General features: G+C 55.6%; 4 protein-coding genes across 4 annotated transcripts; 2 read left to right on the plus strand and 2 right to left on the minus strand.

Annotated features, from left to right (window-relative positions):
* The first annotated feature begins 1,596 nt into the window (after positions 1-1,596).
* FBXW9 (F-box and WD repeat domain containing 9) lies at positions 1,597-6,445 on the plus strand. The gene is made up of 10 exons (XM_052644060.1): positions 1,597-2,026; positions 3,148-3,287; positions 3,366-3,494; positions 4,654-4,766; positions 4,852-4,943; positions 5,275-5,423; positions 5,514-5,627; positions 5,760-5,849; positions 5,937-6,002; positions 6,080-6,445. Exons 1-10 carry the CDS (start codon positions 1,618-1,620, stop codon positions 6,152-6,154), a joined length of 1,377 nt encoding a protein of 458 aa, XP_052500020.1. The 5' UTR covers positions 1,597-1,617; the 3' UTR covers positions 6,155-6,445.
* An 867-nt stretch (positions 6,446-7,312) lies between these two features.
* Positions 7,313-10,812, minus strand: GNG14 (G protein subunit gamma 14). The gene is given in 4 exon segments (XM_052643122.1): positions 7,313-7,428; positions 7,431-7,472; positions 7,475-7,619; positions 10,434-10,812. Coding segments are annotated over 3 exon segments (303 nt in total). The 5' UTR covers positions 10,434-10,812.
* A 41-nt stretch (positions 10,813-10,853) lies between these two features.
* DHPS (deoxyhypusine synthase) lies at positions 10,854-14,617 on the plus strand. The gene is made up of 9 exons (XM_052644403.1): positions 10,854-11,194; positions 11,770-11,934; positions 12,126-12,247; positions 12,335-12,431; positions 12,533-12,619; positions 13,053-13,158; positions 13,239-13,342; positions 14,186-14,311; positions 14,396-14,617. The coding sequence occupies exons 1-9, from the start codon at positions 10,988-10,990 to the stop codon at positions 14,489-14,491; spliced, it is 1,110 nt and encodes a 369-aa protein (XP_052500363.1). The 5' UTR covers positions 10,854-10,987; the 3' UTR covers positions 14,492-14,617.
* On the minus strand, positions 14,506-18,565 carry WDR83 (WD repeat domain 83). The gene is made up of 9 exons (XM_052643121.1): positions 18,421-18,565; positions 18,220-18,340; positions 18,030-18,135; positions 17,729-17,777; positions 17,520-17,646; positions 16,181-16,248; positions 15,982-16,090; positions 15,783-15,897; positions 14,506-14,803 (listed from the first exon to the last, which is right to left on the minus strand). Exons 1-9 carry the CDS (start codon positions 18,521-18,523, stop codon positions 14,654-14,656), a joined length of 948 nt encoding a protein of 315 aa, XP_052499081.1. The 5' UTR covers positions 18,524-18,565; the 3' UTR covers positions 14,506-14,653.
* Positions 18,566-18,715: the final 150 nt, after the last annotated feature.

An 18,715-nucleotide genomic window follows, 5' to 3' on the forward strand; every position in this document is an offset into this window, starting at 1 on the left:
GCTGCAGACCCTGACTGGCCTCGATCTGCAGTCCCTCTCGTTCCCACATCTCCCCTTCCCCTCATCCTTTTCTTCCTGCGGGCTCCAGGGTCTGTCCATTTGTTACTGTGCTGTGCTGGGGACTGGCGCCAAGGTGCCGTGAGATTCCACTTGTGTAGAACTTTGTTGAGTAAAGATCAGTTTCTTGTGAAATCCTTGGTCTCCATCTGGCCTCTTATGTCCTTGGGTTTTGGCAGTAGAGAAGAGATGTAGAGGGGGTTCTGGAAAGTTTTAGAAATGGGATGTACAGGAATCAGGTCAGGAAATAACTGGGGGAGTGGGGAAGTAAGATTAAACATTAAATGTGGTAACATACCACCTCATGGGAAGAGTTGACTCATTGGAAAAGACTGATGCTGGGAGGGATTGGGGGCAGGAGGTGAAGGGGATGACTGGATGGCATCACTGACTCGATGGACGTGAATCTGAGTGAACTCCGGGAGTTGGTGATGGACAGGGAGGCCTGGCGTGCTGCGATTCATGGGGTTGCAGAGTCGGACACAACTGAGCAACTGAACTGAACACATGCAACAGTCTCTGGGACATAATTACAGTCTGGGAGCTCACTAGAACCTGAGCTCACTACAGCACAGATTCAAAATCACCATTGGCTAAAGACTAAACTGAGTGGCAAGGAGCAAGACCTTGCAGCACTCTTCGGCTGGTTTCACAACTCTGGTTTTGTAGAATGCTCAGCCCAACGTCAAGGCTGTGGGACCCAGGAAAACATGCGCAACAGTTAAAGGCAAATAAAAAATCTCTTATCTGGGAATGCAGAGGCCTCAGGATTAAATCTTGCAACCTCTGTACAACCCAACGATCACCTGCATCAACCTGGAAGAAATTTTAAAATGCTGACATGACCAATTTTCATTCAACAAGTGTGTGCATTTTAGTGAGAAGAAATAAAGCTAACCAGTGAAACAGCGGTATGTCCCATAGAGAAAATATAGTAGGGGGAGGGGAGAAAGTACGTTTTGGAAAATGATCAGTCTTACAGTACTCTGGGTACTTAGGGTACTCTGCTAAGGTGACTGAGCAAAGAGCCACGTGGATACCAGAAGAGGGAACGGGCTAGTGCTGCTTAGAGTTTGTGAGTTAACACTACCTGGCTCAAAAGAGGCTATCGGTAAATGAAATGCTGTTTTCATCAGTAGGATTTTAGGTAGTTCAGTTAACTTTCACCGAGGGCTCTGTAGTGTGTTTCTGGGTCGCTAAGAAAAGACAGGAATCACTAGCATGCCTAGACTTCGAACCAGGAAAGGAAATTTATTTCTGAGGTTCCGTGTCTGTGAGAAACCAGAGTCCAATGGCTCTGCATCAGCAACATCAGACATGCTAGTTTAATAAACGCAGGGATCGGGATTTTCTAGTCCAAGGCCGACGAAGCTGAACTAGACCTTAGACCTTTCCGAGGAGCCCGCATCCAGCACGCGGCCCATTTCCACGCGGGTTGCTGGTTCCGGCTGGCGCCTAACGTCATCAGACAGCGCCGGAAGTGCCCTCGTGCTGCCTAGGAGACAGGACGCGCGGGCTCTGAGGCTGACAGGGCAGGGCCAGCCGCGCCCACCCGTCGCCATGGAGCTACCTCCAGGGCCGCGCGACGATCCCCACACCTGGGACGATGACTCGGACCCGGAGCTGGAGCCTGACCCCGACGCGCAGGCCGAGGCTTACGTGGCCCGTGTGCTCAGTCCTCCGAAACTCGGGCTGGCACCTCCACGCGCCCCTCCTTTGCCCGCGCCTACGGTGTCCCTTGGCCCTCTGGAACCGCGGGCCGCGTCCAAGGGCTCGACTGTGGCGGTTCCGGGCCTGCTGAGCCTACCCCCGGAGCTGCTTCTCGAGATCTGCGCCTACCTCGACGCGCGCCTCGTGCTCCATGTCCTGCCACGCGTTTGCCACGCGCTGCGCGACCTCGTGCGTGACCGTGTCACCTGGAGGCTACGCGCGCAGCGCCGCGTACGGGCGCCCTACCCAGTGGTGGAAGGTGCGCGCGCCCGGGGGTCGCCTGCCCAAGTCAGGCCTGGTGCGAGGGGGAAGGGGTCCAGGGTGTCGTGAGCACAGCCACTGGAGAAAACTCCCTGGCTGTCCTGGCTCAGGGTGGCTAAGGTAGTTACTGGTAGTACAAAAGCCCCTGACCTCTGGGTGGACCATGAGGCAGATACTTGGGATCCTGAGGCTATGGAAATCTACCTGGATAACGGGGGTCCCTGAACTCAAGATCCAATGATTCTCAGGCCGGGGGTTGCCACAGCGACTTAAAGTCTCAGGCTGTCAGAATCTGCTTGGTGCTCGAAGTAAGACCAAGAATCCCCAGGTTCTGGGTGTAGATGCTAAGGCAGCAACTGGTGATGTCAAAATCCCTTACCCCTAGAGTCTTGGCCTAGGTGAAGGTGAGACAGGGACACAGGTCCAGAGCCAACAACCCTTGAACCTAAGCTATGGTTTAGAGGTTGGGATCCCTGATACCAGCAGTCACAGACCCTCAAGTTCAGGGTCTAACTTGTGGTCTCAGACAGGGCTGGTGGTCATTCCTTCTGCCGCCAAAGTCTTTGGTCCCTAGAGGATAATGCAGCCTGGTGATCTTGAATTAATGGGACTTTACTGAACAGCTTGATTAAAATATAGATGTTTGGGTCAAGGGCTTGGGTTCTGCGCCTTGACAAGGGTCCCAGGTTTGGGATACTGATTTTGGGAAACACTTCCATGGGTCTGGTTCAGGTGGCTGAAACAGGAAGGGTTGGTTATGTAGTCCTAACTCTTGTGCCCAGCCTAAGGGTTAGGGAGGGTGAAGCTGAGGTTGGACCACAGCCAGGGGTGAGGCAGGACCTTAACATCCTGAGGTTGGAGAATGAGGCCTGGGAAGGTGATCCTGGGGCTCCAGTTACCCAATTTCTGGAAACGGTAAGGAGCAGCCTTAGACGTGCATGGCAGGTGGGTGGGCTGGTGGTCCCGAAGCTAGAGCCTGGGCTTCCTTGGGTGGGGTAAGGGATCCAAGTGGGATTCTCTCCAAGTCTTCTGCTCCCCAGAAGCCAGTGGTGAGTTTGGACAGCTGGAGTGGGTGGCAGGGTTCCTGCCCACTGGGGACCCTGGTATTGCATCCCACAGAGGAGGACTTTGACTGGCCGACAGCCTGCATTGAGTTGGAGCAGCACCTCTCGCGCTGGGCAGAGGATGGGCGCAGGGCTGAGTACTTCTGCCTGGCCGATGGGCACTTTGCTTCCATTGACTCGGTGCTGCTGCTTCAGGTGAGACAGGGGTTGGTGGAGGGCCCTGCAGTGGGGGTCCAGGGTGACCCCAACCACACCACCTCACTCCTCTCCCAGGGTGGAACACTCTGCCTGTCTGGCTCCCGAGACCGTAATGTCAACCTGTGGGACCTGCAGCAGCTGGGGGTGGAGCCCAGCCGGGTTCTGGTCAAGACCCTGGGGACCCAGAAGAATAGCACTCACAAGGTGAGGGGATAGGAGATCAGGCAAAGGTAGGAGCTAGAAGGCCTGGGTAGGACACTGTGGCTGAGGGCATGGGTTTTGGCACCAGAACTTTTTGGTTATTCTGGGTCTTCATTGCTGCACTCTGGGCTTTTTCTAGTTGTGGCGAGCAGGGGCTACTCTTTGTTGAAGTGCTCGGGCTTCTCACTGCAGTGGCTTGAGAAGGTGCCGGCTTGTTGCGGGGCACAGGCTCTAGGTGAGAGCAGGTTTATTTAGTAGTTGCAGCACATGGGCTCAGTAGTTGCAGTGTGAGACTTTAGGGCGCATGGGCTTCAGTAGTTTTGGTGCATGGGTTTAGTTGCTCCTTGACATGTGGAATCTTCCCAGACCAGGGACTGAGCCTGTGTCCCTTGCATTCGTAGGTGGATTTCTATCCACTGTGCCCCCAGGAAAGTCCCAGACCTCATAGATTTCAATGTTGGTCTGCTACTGTTTGTGTGACCTTGGGTAAAGTCAAAGTCATATATGACTTCTCTGGGCCTCACTTACTGCTTCTGTCCAGTGTCAATTAGGATGAGGTTGAATGAGGTGACTGTGCATTAAGAGCTTCACTCAAGCTCAAATAGAGTAGGTGCTCAGATGTCAGGTTTACAGATACGTGGAATCTAGTTCCCTGACCAGGGATCAAACCCAGGCCGCCTGCATTGGGAGCCTTAGACATTGGACCACCACAGAATTTCTGTGGAGGTCCTATTCTTAATCACATTGTTATGTGGCCTCAAACCTGTGCTGGTGCTAAGGCTCTGCAGTACCTGATTTAGGAACATTATTAGGTGGGGGTGTACATGTTTTGGGCTTCCCTGGTAGCTCAGCAATAAAGAATCTGCCTGCAATGCAGGAGCCATGGGTTCGATCCCTGGGTCTGGAAGATCCCCTGGAGAAAGAATGGCAATCCATTCAGTATTCTTGCCTGGAGAATTCCATGGACAGAGGAGCCTGGTAGGCTACAGTCCACGGGATTGCAAAGAGTCGGACATGATTTAGCAACTAAACCACAACAACATGCAGGTCTTCGGTTCTGAAGTCAGACCCGCAGACCTGAGCTCTAATGTCTCCTCAGTGCTGACGCACTCTGGGTTCTGTGAAATGGGGAAGATCACAGGACATGGGTCTGGTCCCACAGGGCTGGGTGTGGTCACTGGCAGCGCTGGACCACCGAGTGTGCTCCGGTTCCTGGGACAGCACAGTGAAGCTCTGGGACATGGCGGCTGACGGGCAGCAGTTTGGCGAGATAAAGTGTGAGGGGACCTGGGCAGGGGGGCCTGGGTGGGCAGGGCTCTGTCTGGCCCCTGCCCCAGCTCTGTGATCTGTGTGTCCCCAGGGGCAAGGCAGCTGTTCTGTGCCTGTCCTACCGGCCAGATATCCTGGTGACTGGCACCTACGACAAGAAGGTGACCGTCTATGATCCCAGAGGTGGGCCCTGGGGCCTAGGTGGGGAGAGCAGGGCTGCCTGGGGTCTCCAGGGTCATTTTGGGAAAAGAAACACTTGGTCCCCACAGTCTGACTGGGGTAACAATCACACAACCAGAGGCTGGCCACTCCAAGTGGCCTGTGTTGTGCTGGGGGCCACAAAGGTGACTGCTGCGTGGGATACTAGGGGCAGAGGAAGCCCTGTCTCCATGTGGGATGGGGTGATGGACTGGAGGGCCCCCAGAGGAAGCCACGGAGGATGGAGATCCGGGGTCCAGGGGGGCCTCCAAGGGGCTCTGATGTCGCCCTCCTCCCTGGCCCCTCACCTGCAAAGTTGGTCCAGCCCTGCTGAAGAGCCGGCGGCTGCACTCCAGCGCCGTGCTGGCACTGCTGGCAGACGACCGGCACATCATCTCAGGCAGCGAGGACCACACGCTCGTGGTGTTCGACCGCCGGGCCAACAGCGTCCTGCAGCGGCTGCAGGTGGGCCATCCCCCGGGGGCCCAGAGGGCCAGGGCTGTGTGGAGTGGCCTGGACTGGCCTGAGCCACTCCATCCCCTGTCCCTCCTGCAGCTGGACTCCTACCTGCTCTGCATGTCCTACCAGGAACCTCAGCTCTGGGCCGGCGATAACCAGGGCCTACTGCACGTCTTTGCCAACCGCAGTGGCTGCTTCCAGCTTGTCCGGGTCTGCCGAGGCCCTCGCCCCTGCCCGACTTCTCCCTGGGCTGCCTCCCTGCCTCTTAACCCCTGGGGGGGCAGGGGGGCACTGGCCTAGGGAGAGCCACACCTGAGTGTCACCTGTCCCTCCCTCCCCCAGTCCTTTGACGTGGGCCACAGGTCTCAGATCACGGGGATCAAGCACTCCCTGGGGACCCTGTACACCACGTCCACCGACAAGACCATCCGGGTGAGGGCCCAGGACGATGCCTCTTCTCTACCCACCCTCACCTGCCAGGGACACGTCCCATGACCTTTGCCCACTGCCCCTCACCAGGTACACGTGCCCACAGATCCACCAAGGACCATCTGCACTCGAAGCCACCACAATGTGCTGAATGGGGTAAGGCCCTGTCCCACGCGCCCCCTGCTACCGCCCACCGAGAGCACCCCTGACTCCTCCTGTCCCTGTCCTCACAGATCTGTGCCGAGGGCAACCTGGTGGTGGCCGCCTCCGGGGGCCTGTCGCTGGAGGTCTGGAGGCTGCAGGCCTGAGCAGGTGGATATGGATGTGTGTCTGCCTGCCGGCAGGCGGGGCCATGACCTCTGTTCTCGGGGGCGGGGACCTTCCCCCATGCTGGTGCTGTCTCTGCTCTGCCCCACAAGCCTATGGGACAAGAGGTCCTGGCCATGGCCGTGTGGGGTCCCTGGGCTGGGCCCCACGCCAGGGGAGGTGAGCTATGTGTTCCAGCCCACACAAGGGGGGCGGGTCCCCACCCTCAGGCTCTGTTTTTGTTATGATTTGGATGCTGGCTCTGCCGTGAGAGCAAAGGAGAAATAAACCTGCTGTACTGGTGCTCCGGCCTGGAGTGTGAGCCTGGTGTCACCTGAGGGCTGTTTCTCCCTGCCCGGGGCCAGGGTACCAGAGGTGGGTGTGTGTCTGAGAGATGGGGCCTGAAAGCCTGGACGACAGCCACTGCTGTGTGTCTGTGTTTGTGTGTGGGGGGTGTTCTGGGTGCGCCTGTGCCTGCCCGGGTGCATTTCAGGGATCATGTGTGCCCGAATGTCCCCAGGGAGGCCAGTCAGGCTGTATATGTGGTTTGCTCTTGTTTAGTTGCTCAGTCAGGTCCGACTGTTTGCGACCCCATGGACTGTAGCCCTGAAGGCTCCTCTGTCTATGGGATTTCCCAGGCAAGAATACTGGAGTGGGTTGCTATTTCCTTCTTCAGGGGATCTTCCCGACCCAGGGATCGAGACCGCGTCTCCTGTGCTTTCTGTGAGGGAGAGGGAGACACTTGAGAAGAGGCACTTGTCTGTATGATGGTACCTGCATGTGTGAACTCTGTGTGGTGTGTGTGTGTGTGTGTGTGTGTGTGTGTGTGTGTGTGGCATGCACTGATATGTAGATCGGGACTCTAACCCTGGGTGTTTGCCCAGTGGGACCGGGCATCTGCTAATACTACCCGCTGGGCCATGGGGAAGCGGGCAGTCAGGGAGGGGTAGGTGAGGGAGGGGCATGCTTTCCGTTCAGGGTCCAGGGTGTGCCTCTGCGGCGGTGACCCTGGCGTGGGCAAGGAGGGAGGCTGGGCCAGGCACACTCCACACCTGGCCCCTACAAACCCAAAGTCCACCACGGAAGCTTGGCCAAGCCATGCCCTGAGGAGCACTCACTTCATCTTTATTGAGGCCCCTGGGTGGTCCAGGCTACAGGGTTCACAGGATGGCGCAGGGCTTCTTCTCCTTGAAGGGGTTGATGGCGGCCGGGATGCCCACGAGAAAGGGGTCACTCTTGGCCTGCTCTGTGCAGAACTGCAGCAGGTCGGCAGCTGCCTTGGATACCTGCAGACCAGCCCAGTTAGCCCGACCTGGGCCGGGCTGTCCACTTGCCCCGCTCACTCAGACGCGCCCGCCTCACCCTGGTCCTCACCTTCATGCGGTCAATGCCCGCCTCCATCCGCAGCTGCTCCACAGCCCGGCGGGCTTGCCCAGTGTCACTGCCAATGGTCACCTTGCTGGACATCTGAGGGAGGGTGAGCAGAGCCACAGGCAGCAGGCTGCACCCTAAACCCCAAGCTCCTGCCTCCTCCTATGTCCCTGGTGCCTGAGGCATGGGGGTGGCTGCTCCCCAACCCGTCAGGACCATGTACCTCAGCTGAAGACTCTGGCTGACTCCTGGCTGCTCGGTCCTCCTCCTGCGGCCCCACTCTGGAGCCCTCCCCAAGCCCAGCCTCTCCAACACCCCCTACCCCCATAATGCCCGCAGAGACTTTGAAGCCAGGACACTCACGGAGTGAAATGTCACCAGCAGCAACAGCAGCTGCCGAGGCCAAAGGGGTCCCTGCCCCAGGAGGCCCAGTGGCTGCTCTGTCATGCGTCACCTTTACTGGGGGAGTGTAGGGGCCCTGGGCTCTCACAGATCTGTTTGATCCCCTGCTAACTGGCTCCTTCTCTGATGTGAGGAGGCACAGCGTGAACCCTGGTTCAGGCGCAGCCCTGCCTCTCATGTGTCTGTCTATACTCATGACCCAGGGTCCTTATCCACAGATGACTCAATTCACTCACTTATACTGATGGCTTCCCCTGCGTCCCAGCCCCTTCCCTGACCTCTGGCCCACATGAGGACCCTCCTCCCTTGGTCCATCACCCCTACCTCTCAGTTGTCTCTCACCTAACCTGGCCAAAGTTGGACTCTGGATCCTCTCTTCCAACCCCAAACCTCCATCCCCCAAATTCACCACCATCCACCCAACTGCCCTGGTTCCAATCTTTAACTCCTTCATTCCTTTCTTCCAGTATTCCCACATTTAATCCTTCATCAAGAGCCGTCAGAACAACTTTCTTTGTTTTTAATTAATAATTTAATTGGAATAGTTGATTTATAATGCTGGGTCACTTTCTGCACAGCGAAGTCAATCAGTTATACATACACATATATCCACTTTTTTTTTTTTAACATTCTCTTCCCATATAGGTCATTACAGGGTATTGAACAGAGCTCACCGTGCTGTTTACAGATGAACTTTCAAATTAGGTTGTCAGACTGGTCACTTCTCCCCACCCGGTTGGTAGCATTGGGGTCCTGTCCCCCATCTCAGTTTGCCTAGACCAATGCAGTTGTCTGGTCTCCCCTGCCCTGCACACCCTGACCCCATTCTACTCAGTAAGTAAGTCAGTGGGATCTGTTAAATAAATCACATTACAACATGGATGAAACTTGACGACATTCTGCTAAGTGAGATAAGCCAGTCACAAAATGACAGCTAATACATGATTCCCCTTATGTGAGATAGTAGTCAAATCCCAGAAAGCAGAATGCCAGTTGCTGAGGAGAAACGGGGATGGGGAGTTGTGTTTAATGGGTACGAAGTTTCAGTTTGGGAAGATCAAAGAGTTCTTGAGATGAATGGAGGTGATGGTTGTATAACAGTGTAAAGGTACTTAATGCTTCTGAACTGTGGACTTAAGCATGGTTACAGTGGGGGACTTCCCTGTGGTCCAGTGGCTAAGACTCCACATTCCCAATGCAGGGGGCCTGGGTTCAATCCCACGGAACTAGAACCCTCGAGCCATGACTAAGATACAACATGCTGCAAGTAAGACCCAGTGCAGTCAAATAAGTATCTTTTAAAGAAGAGAGACTACAGAGCTTTCTCTCTTAAAAAAAAAAGTTACAATGTTAATTTCATGTTATGTGTATTCTACCACAGTTTTAGAAATTGGAAAAAATAAATCAGTCTTTCATTTTAAAAACTCTCCTATGGTTTCCCAGCCCGAGAATAAAACCCACCCTCCTTACCACAGCCCACAGGGCCCTGCCTGGTCTGGCACCTTCTGTCCTCTCTGAATCCTTTTCAACCCCTCCTTCATTCTTCACGGATCACCCTGACGTCTTTGTGTGTGTTTCATCCATTTTTGCTGAGATCCCAATGTGTGCCCAGCACGCAGCGAAACCAGACAAGATCCTGCCTTCACAGAGCTGCTGTTCTAGTCAGGGAGGGATGAACAACAGCAAACAGAATATATCGTGTACTGTGAAAAATAAAAGCAAGGTAAGAGCAAGAGTGGGTGGTCAGGGCAGGCCTCTTGGAGGAGGTAACATTTGGATTGCCGCCCAGAGGAGGAGGAGCTGGGGAAGCAGGTGTTCCAGGCAAAGAGAGCAGCAAGTGCACTGGCCCTTGGTCAGGAAAGAGCTTGTTGGGCTCTAGAACAGTCAGATCAGTGGAGCTGGAGAAAAGTGAGTGGGGACAAGTGGTAGGGGATGAGGGTAGGTAAGTCAGTGCCTTCTTAGGCCACAAGGAAGAGCCCGAGTATTACTCTTACTGGGAAGCCACAATAAGAGGGTTTTTCTAAAAAAAATTATTTATTATTTTTGGCTGTGCTGGGATATTTCTACCTCATTGCTACCCGGCCTCAGGGTACTCTTCATTGTGGTGTGAGGCTTCTCATTTTGGTGGCTTCTCTTCTTGCAACGCATGGGCTCTAGGGCACGTGGGTTTCAGTAGTTGCGGCTCTCAGGCTCTAGGGCACAGGCTCAATAATTGTGGCACATGGGCTTACTTGCTCGGAGGCATGTGGCACCTTTCCGACCCAGGTGTCAAACTCGTGTCTCCTGCATTGGCAGATGAATTCTTTACCACTGAGCCACCAGGGAAACACACAGTATATAGTGCAGACTCCATAAATTGTAGAGTGAGTGATTACAGGGGTCTCACCGGACTAAACCCTATGCATGGTTAGGAGGACCCATGAGATTATAGACCCCACCCTCCAGCATCTCACAGGCTCGCTAGAGGGAAAGAGATGTCAGCCCTGGATCCCACAGGAGATCCCTTACCCAGAGGAAGGTCAAGGAAGATTTCTCAGAGAATATGGCAGCTCAGCTGCCAGAGAAGACCAGGGGTTATGCCGCATATGGAGGCTCCAGAGACTCGCAAGACACGAACAGCGATCACGGTTCCATTTGACGAGAGACTCTCCGAGGCAGAAACTGTCTGATAACTCCTGGTGATTCGAATTCCGTCTAACGGCAACGTCTGAGAAACCATTCTCTCTTTGAGAGGGTATACACGAACCGGCAAGCTCCACGCAACGCGGTGGGTTTCCAGCAGGCGGCAGTAAAAGTAAAAATCATTCATCGGCGGCTGGGAACACACGGAATATAAACAATGGCTCCTCGCGGCTTCCGTATTACGGACTGTACAAGACAAGATGGCCGCGGCCTGGATTCCGGGCGCGGCGAGTCATGTGATTACACAACTTCCGGCACTCCCCAGGTTTTCCCCAGGCCTTGAGTCTCCTACAGAAGTGCGTGCCGGGGCCTAGCGCAGTTCGAGGCCGCCAGAGGGCTGGCCTGGGGCGGCTCTGACTTGAGAGTGCAGCGGCAGGACCATGGAGGGTCCCCGGGAGAGGGAGGCGCCCGCGGCGGCGCTGGCCGCCGTGCTGAAGCACAGTTCGGCACTGCCTTTCGAGAGCGCGCAGGTCCGGGGCTACGACTTCAACCGCGGCGTGGACTATCGCGCACTGCTAGAGGCTTTCAGCACCACTGGTTTCCAAGCCACCAACTTCGGGCGCGCGGTACAGCAAGTCAACGCCATGGTGAGGCCTGGGTGAGACTTCCTGGGCTGAGGGGGCGTGGCCTCCAGTAGCACCCTGCGGTAGCTGGGGGCGGGACTTTTCTGGGAGTGTGTTCTTCGTCCAATAGTGGGAGAGAGTATGGGGCCCGGGAGTTTCTGTTCTGGGGAGTGGTTGGGACTGATTCTGGGGCGGGGCGGGGGCGGGGAGCGGGCGTTATAGGTAACAGGTGAAAGTATTATGGAAGGGGCGGAGCCTGGGCTAGAGAGTCCATTTGAGCGAGGAATTGGAGGAGGACCCTTACAGCCGCCCGGACCTGAGCTTGGGTTTGCATTTCCCGGTGGGGAGAGGGGTCGGGCCTGAAAAAGTGATGCTCTCGGATTCCTGAAAAGGGGCAAAGCCTAAGCATGTGACCTGAGACTTGGACTGTGAACAGGGCGGAGCCTACACAGGGGTGTTCCTTTCCCTGTTCCAGGTAGAAGTGGTTCTCTGTCCCTGAATGGGCAGATCCTGGGCGGGGAGTCTGACACCAAAACCCACCGCGGGTCCTTGGGGTGGAATTTGGGGCCAGAGGTTAACTCAACTCTGCCCATACCTAGATAGAGAAGAAACTCGAGCCTCTCTCCGAGGATGAAGACCAACATGCAGACCTGACCCAGAGCCGACGCCCACTCACCGGTTGCACCATTTTTCTGGGCTACACATCCAACCTCATCAGTTCAGGCATCCGTGAGACTATCCGCTACCTCGTGCAGCACAACATGGTGGGACCTGGTGGGGGTGTGGCCTTGGGCTCCCCGCGTCTTAATGGGCAATAAGGTTACTGGTCATTTAAGTGAGATAGGGAGATATGGGTTAGTTTTGTTTTGCAGCAGAGGTCCCCACAGGGGTCACTGGATGAGAGTTGGGAGTTAGGAGTTCTGCTTGGAATAACTTCACTGCCTTGTGGCTGCAGGTGGACGTCTTGGTGACCACAGCTGGGGGTGTGGAGGAGGATTTCATCAAGTGCTTGGCGCCCACATACCTGGGCGAGTTCAGCCTCAGGGGGAAGGAGCTACGTGAGAACGGCATCAACCGGTGGGTAGGTGGGGGCTGAATGGTGCTGAGTAAGGGAGGCAGGCTGAGGGTCCTGGGCCCTGATGCCCATACATCTTCTGTCCCCAGGATTGGAAACCTGCTGGTGCCCAATGACAATTACTGCAAGTTTGAGGATTGGTTGATGCCCATTCTAGACCAGATGGTGCTGGAGCAGAACACAGAGGTGAGGCTGGAGCAACCTGGGGCTGGGGGAGGGTGCGTTTGCTGATGGCATGGTGGGTGTCAGGGGAGGTGCCGCTGCCTGAAGCCAATGTCTCCTCCTAGGGTGTGAAGTGGACACCTTCCAAGATGATCGCCCGGCTTGGCAAGGAGATAAACAACCCAGAGTCTGTGTATTACTGGGCCCAGAAGGTGAGGGGCTGGCGGGGGCAAAGATGCCAGGTTTTTGGCATGTGTTGTTTCATTTTCACAGCCACCTGGGTAGTTGGTACTAGTCTCCTCATCCCTGCTCCTACATAAGGAGCCTCAGAAACAGAGAAGTTAGGCAGTTTGTCTGAGGTCCTACAGCTATTGACTGTGGATTTGGTATTCTGGCTCTACTCCTAGACTGCTGGGAAGCAGTTGGACAATACTTAGCAGCTCCCATGGGGACTCGTGGAGGGCTCCATGCTCCTCAGAGGCTCTGGGGTCTAGCAATCAGAAAAACAAGAACTATCATTCTTCATGTGCCAGGCCCAAGTGAAGTTAAGCACCCTGCCCAGAATCAGGCAGAGAGGAGGAAATGCCTGCAGGCTGCCCCTACAGGGCTTAGATCCGGCCCCCCTCCTGTCTTGCTCTTTCCTAGAACCATATTCCTGTGTTGAGCCCGGCACTCACAGATGGCTCGCTGGGTGACATGATCTTCTTCCACTCCTATAAGAACCCAGGCCTGGTCCTGGACATTGTTGAGGGTAAGATGTTGGGGCCCCAGAGGAGCAAGGGAGGAGGGCTGCCTGGGCCTGCGGTGGCCTGACTCAGCCCTCTCTCCCAGACCTCAGGCTCATCAACACACAGGCCATCTTCGCCAAGCGCACAGGGATGATCATCCTGGGTGGTGGCATGGTGAAGCACCACATTGCCAACGCCAACCTCATGGTGAGCAGGGATGCAGGCTATGTGGCCCCTAGTGGGGGGTGGCACTCGTGCCTGCTGTGCAGACAGGCCTGTGTACTAGGCCCATGCCATGTGCTGGGAAACAGTTGTGGACTAGACAGGCCGAGGTACCTGCCCTCCTGGAACTGATGTTCTAGTCGGGGAGATGAACAGCAAACCAGTGACAAGGTGACATGTACATCAGGTGGCAGTACTGGCTACAAAGAAAAATCAGGGATGATGATGAGAGGGCAGGAGAAAGGCATGCTATTCAGAAAAGGGAATGCTTCCTGGGAAGTGTGACCTGTGAGCAGAGGTTTTTCAGAGGCTACTCCCATGAACCATGTGGTTATCTTAGGGAGTGGGCGTGAGATGAGTTTCTGGCAAGACTGGCCAGTGCAAAGGTTCTGAGGTGCCTGATGTAGGCACATCTTGGAGGCCAGTGAAGGGGAGAGTGAGAGGAGGTGAGGCCAGAAGTGACAGGCACAAAGTGCAAGGCCTTGAGGGCCACTCAGGTGCTCACAGGCACCCTCTGGCTGTGTGGGGAACAAACAGTAGGACTGGGGTGGGGAGCACAGAAAGGGAAGAGGTGCGGAGGTCTTCTCTAGAGCTGGTGGCAGATGTGGGTGGGCTCTTGGTACCTAGGAGGTGAGTCTGGAGCAAAGCCGCCCACTGCCCAGCATCCCATGACACCCCCACTTGGCCCAGGTGTTGACATGGAGCCCTTTCCTTGGAGTGAAGACCACCAAGGGCTTCCTGTATCTGGGACACATACAGTGCCTTTAGCTACAGTGTCCTGCCCTGGACTCTGTCTGGCTGACCAGCCCATTCTGTCCCTCTCCACAGCGTAATGGCGCTGACTATGCTGTCTACATCAACACTGCCCAGGAGTTTGATGGCTCTGACTCAGGTGCCCGGCCGGATGAAGCTGTCTCATGGGGCAAGATCCGGATGGATGCACAGCCTGTCAAGGTGAGGGTCGGCCAGCCAGCTGGAGCACAGGGTCTCCTAGGCTGCAGCTGCGGATCCCCTGGCTCAACTGGGTTCCCTTCATAGGTCTATGCTGACGCTTCCTTGGTTTTCCCGCTGCTTGTGGCTGAAACCTTTGCCCAGAAGGTAGATGCCTTCACGCCCGAGAAGAATGAGGACTGAACTCTGGATGGTGCAGCCCCACGGAGGCCTCGCCCCCTCCTCTATTTATTAGTTTGCAGACCCAGCCCCTCCCCACTCCTTGGTCAGCAGCGTGTCTAGAATAAATGATCTCAGTGGTCCTCCTTAGGCTGTGTCTCTGTCCTTGGCAGTGGGTCCCTGGCTTCAGCCTGGGGCACCTTCAGCCTCGTAGGTCTCTTCCCGCCAGCACTGGATGCTGCCCCCCATGGCAGTCAGCAGGCAGGGCTCCATGGGGTGGTAGGCCAGCGACTGCACCACACCAGGACCTACAGGCAGGGCCAGCGCCAGGGCACCCTGTGGAGTGAGGGGGTTGGCAGGGGTCATCAGTGTGTCTCCCTCCTCTTGGCCGCCTCTCCCCTGGTTTCCATTATAATGCTTCTCAGACATTGCAAACTTAATCAGTCCCAAATTGAGCCCGTCAGTCAGTTGTCCTTGCAGGTGCTCAGGTCAGACACCTTGGATCTTCCTCTTACATCTCAAATCCTTTTGTCAGGAAATCCTCTTGGCTCTGCCTTTAGACTGTGCCGAGATTGCCATCTGGGCTCCACCAGCCCACCTGAAAGCCTCAATTACTACCCTCAATTATTACCTTGCAGTCAAGTCTCAACATATCAGGTTCCTCTCTCCGCCTGCAAAATAACCTTTCACGTGCCCTCCCTTGCAGGATGGCTGCCAGTCTACTGGACCCTTGAGAAGTAGGCAAAACGTTGGTGCCTTCTGAGTTCCCAAAGGGAGAGCTGGCTCCTCAACTCTCCAGGGCCCTCCAGTTCCTTCATCCTCTAACGGGCTTACTTCTGTAGCCAAGCCCCAGCCCTGACCCCATGAAGCCTGGCTGGTCAGTTCCCATTCTGACACTCCCACCAGGCTGAGACACATCAGGACAGAGCTTACAGGGCTCGAGGCAGGAAACCATGGGGATGCTCAGACATGGCTCAGATTTCCTGAACAACTACAGCCCCTTTCACCTGGGGTGAGATGCCACCATCAGCCCCCTTCCCTGAGGGTCAGTCCCAGTGGCCCCACCTGACCTGGATCCTGCTGCCACCACTGCCATCCACAGCACTTCCATTTCCTGACTGATGCATGGGCGCCACACCTCCAAGCTTTGGCATGTGCTGTGCCCTTTGCCAGGACTGCCCTTCTTTGTTTATTCTCATTCCTTCTGGCCCCTAGTTCTAACAGAACACTCCCCTCCCCCCTTTGCAGGCCTGAGAGTGACTCAGGTAAGGACAGGGCAGGCACCCCAGTGTGGAGTGGGGGTGGGGAGGCTCACTTCCACCAGGTCCCAGAAGAACACCTTCCCGTCCTCAGAGCAGCTGACCACATGTGTGTCACGCTCGCTCAGGCAGCAGTCCAGCTTATACTCCTTGTTCTTATGGCCCGTGTACCTGGGGGTGAGTGGAGTCAGAACGTGGGTTAGGGGCGGGCTTTACTGAGGGTGGGGGAGGGGCCCCACGCCCCAGAGGACTCACTCGCCCAGCAGCTCCCCTGTGTCCTTGTCCAGAAGCCGCAAGGTGGAGTCTAGGCTGGAGACCAGGGTGCACTGGCCATCCCGGCTGAAGCAGATGCAGGTGATGGGGCCTGGGGGGAAGGGAGGGCAGGCATGTCAGGCTGGGTACTCTGGGCTGTCCCCACCTTCCCTGTCTGCCCCCCAGCACCAGCCACACTCACTGCCCACGTAGTCTGAGAAGAGCTGCCCCATCCTCAGGTCATAGCGCCTCACCCGGCCGTCTACGGAACTGCAAGACAGGGCAGCTGCGGCTGAAGCACTGCAGGGGCCAGTAGGTGGAGGGTGCCAGCTTTGCTGTCCCTGTACCCTCTTCACCTGGCCAGGGCCCTGAGGGCAAGGCTAGCACCTGTCCTTCCCAGTACCCTTCACTGTCACGTCATGCTTAGGATCGGCCACGGAAAACATACACTGAAGTGAACTCAAAAGTGGAATTCTGGGACTTCCCAGGTGGTCCAGTGGCTAAGACTCTGAGTTCTCAATGCAGGAGGCCTGGGTTCAATCCCTGGTCAGGGAACTACATCCAACATGCTGCAACTAAGACCCAATGCAGCCAAATAAGTAAATTAAAAATAAATATTAAAAAAAAAAAGTGGAATTCTGAGGCAGTGGCTTTAAGACTCAGACCCAAGGGCCAATCAAGTCCCATTCCATCTATTTCTGCTTTCTACCGAGCTCCCTCTCTGGGCCAGACCCTGTGCGGAGACTTGGAACACAGCTGCTACCAAGCCAGGAGCACTTGCTGCCAACGTGGAACCTCACTGACTAAGGGGCATCAGCTTCCAGGAGGTGACATTGGAATTGAGACAAGCCAAGCAGTCCAAACACCCCAAGTGGTGGGATTAGCACTCCCGCAGGTTGTGGCAACACTTGGGCAGCCCTGCATGGGAATTTTTTTAAAAATTGTCCCCCGCAGCTAGACTGTCAAATCTATGTAGGCAAGGGTTTTCCTTGTTTTTCTGTCTTGTTCACTGCTGTATGCCCACTGACTAAAAATGGGACCTGTAGGAGGTGCTCAGACACACTCTAAGTAGTATAGGAATGGTCCAGGTGGAGAAAGGGCAACTGCATGTCGGTCCCAGAGTGGAAGCATGTGTGGCATATTTAACAGAAATTAGCTGCAATACTTTGGTCACCTGATGCCAAGAGCTGACTCATTGGAAAAGACCCTGATGCTGGGAAAGACTGAGGGCAAGAGAAGGGTGTGACAGACAATGAGATGGTTGGATGGCATCACTGACTCAACGGACATGAGTTTGAGCAAACTCCAGAAGATAGTGAAGGACAGGGAAGCCTGGAGTGCTACAGTGCATGGGGTTGAAAAGAGTTGGACACGACTTAGCATCTGAACAACAACCACATAAAAGCTGAGAGCACAACAGAGACCAGACCATGCAGGGCCTTATGAGCACAATGAGGAGAGTAGATTTTTAAATCTAAGTACAGAGACAGCTCTGAACCTCAGTGGCACCTGGCGAGCGACAAGGTCCTGGTCCCACTCACCCTGCGAGGACCTCATGATCTGACACCTTCACGCTGGATATACCATCTCTGGCTTCGTCCAGGGTCTGTATTGGCTCAGGTTTCCGAGAGCGACAGTCCCAGCAGCGGATGGTGGAATCGATAGAGCCTGTAAGGCCAGCATGAAGGTGGATCAGGTTTAGGGGGCAGAAGCAGTCTCCTGGGCCCACCTAACAAGGCCCTGGACTCACCAGACAGGATAACTGTGGCCTCTTCATTAAACTGCACTGTGTTCACCTTCTGCGAAACAGCAACTGCCGCTTAGAAGATGAGGACAAAAGCAAGGTTCCCAGTGCAAGTTAAAGCAAAGGAAAAAGGTTAAGGGTAGGGGAGATCAAAGAGTTGGGGGGAACTGCAAGGATGGGGCTTGATGAAGTGGGGGCCATGGGGAAGGATACTTGCGCTGTATTGCGGGGGGGAGGGCGGATCCCTGTTACCACCCACATGCAAATCAGATTTGCTTTAATGAGACCCCTTCTTGCTTGCACTCACCCCCGCGTGGCCCCGGAATTTCCGCACGACTTGCCCTGACGCCACATCCCACAGCACCACCGCCTTGTCCCCACCTCCAGAGCAAAGACTGCTGTTATCAAAGGAGCTAGAAGGCAGAGCATAGAAAATTTAGCATCTGCTTCTGTTCCTGGCCTCAGCGCCCCGATCCCGCCTTGGCCCCCTAGCTCACCCAGCCGCATCCAGCACCTCGTAGCCGTGGCCGCTGTACGTCCGCAGTAACGTCCCCCGTAGCGGGTTCCACAGCTTCAGAGTCTTGTCGCTGCCGCAAGTCAGACAGTAATTGCCATCCACTGGGGAACACCAGGCGGGGGTTACTGGGCCGCCGACCTTAGGAGGCGGGAGGAGGACTCGGAAAGATCAGGGCGCTCACCATTAAATCGCACAGCTCGAACCGCCCCCTGCCCGCAGTCCAACGTCTTCAACCGTTTCTGCGGCAGCTCGGGGCCCCGCGGTTTTGGCTCAGGGAAAGCCATCCCTCGGCTTTCCCTTCCTCGCCACCTCACACGCGCCGGCACGGAAGCATTCCTTGCCCTGGGAGGGTGTAACCTTATTATTGTCCTCCATCGTCTACTTCCTACTTCTCACTTCCGGGTTCTACATTTAGGCTCTTGGGAGATAGTGTTGGAAACACTGAAACTTGTCTCCAGCTTCCCAGTTTCTTTCCC

Source organism: Budorcas taxicolor, chromosome 7 (assembly GCF_023091745.1).
Source record: "Budorcas taxicolor isolate Tak-1 chromosome 7, Takin1.1, whole genome shotgun sequence".
NCBI classification, from domain to species: domain Eukaryota; kingdom Metazoa; phylum Chordata; class Mammalia; order Artiodactyla; family Bovidae; genus Budorcas; species Budorcas taxicolor.

Bases quoted from the DNA above. Each gene is read 5' to 3' on its own strand.
- FBXW9 (XM_052644060.1), top strand. From the start codon at position 1,618: ATGGAGCTACCTCCAGGGCCGCGCGACGATCCCCACACCTGGGACGAT. The intron at 2,027-3,147 runs GTGCGCGCGCCC...TGCATCCCACAG, and splicing joins GCCCTACCCAGTGGTGGAAG to AGGAGGACTTTGACTGGCCG. The intron at 6,003-6,079 runs GTAAGGCCCTGT...CTGTCCTCACAG, and splicing joins ACCACAATGTGCTGAATGGG to ATCTGTGCCGAGGGCAACCT.
- DHPS (XM_052644403.1), top strand. From the start codon at position 10,988: ATGGAGGGTCCCCGGGAGAGGGAGGCGCCCGCGGCGGCGCTGGCCGCC. The intron at 11,935-12,125 runs GTGGGACCTGGT...TTGTGGCTGCAG, and splicing joins ACCTCGTGCAGCACAACATG to GTGGACGTCTTGGTGACCAC. The intron at 12,432-12,532 runs GTGAGGCTGGAG...GTCTCCTCCTAG, and splicing joins TGCTGGAGCAGAACACAGAG to GGTGTGAAGTGGACACCTTC.
- WDR83 (XM_052643121.1), bottom strand. From the start codon at position 18,523: ATGGCTTTCCCTGAGCCAAAACCGCGGGGCCCCGAGCTGCCGCAGAAA. The intron at 16,249-17,519 runs GTGAGTGGGACC...CCTGTCTTGCAG, and splicing joins GATCATGAGGTCCTCGCAGG to TTCCGTAGACGGCCGGGTGA. The intron at 15,898-15,981 runs GTGAGTCCTCTG...ACTCACCCCCAG, and splicing joins ACAGGGGAGCTGCTGGGCGA to GTACACGGGCCATAAGAACA.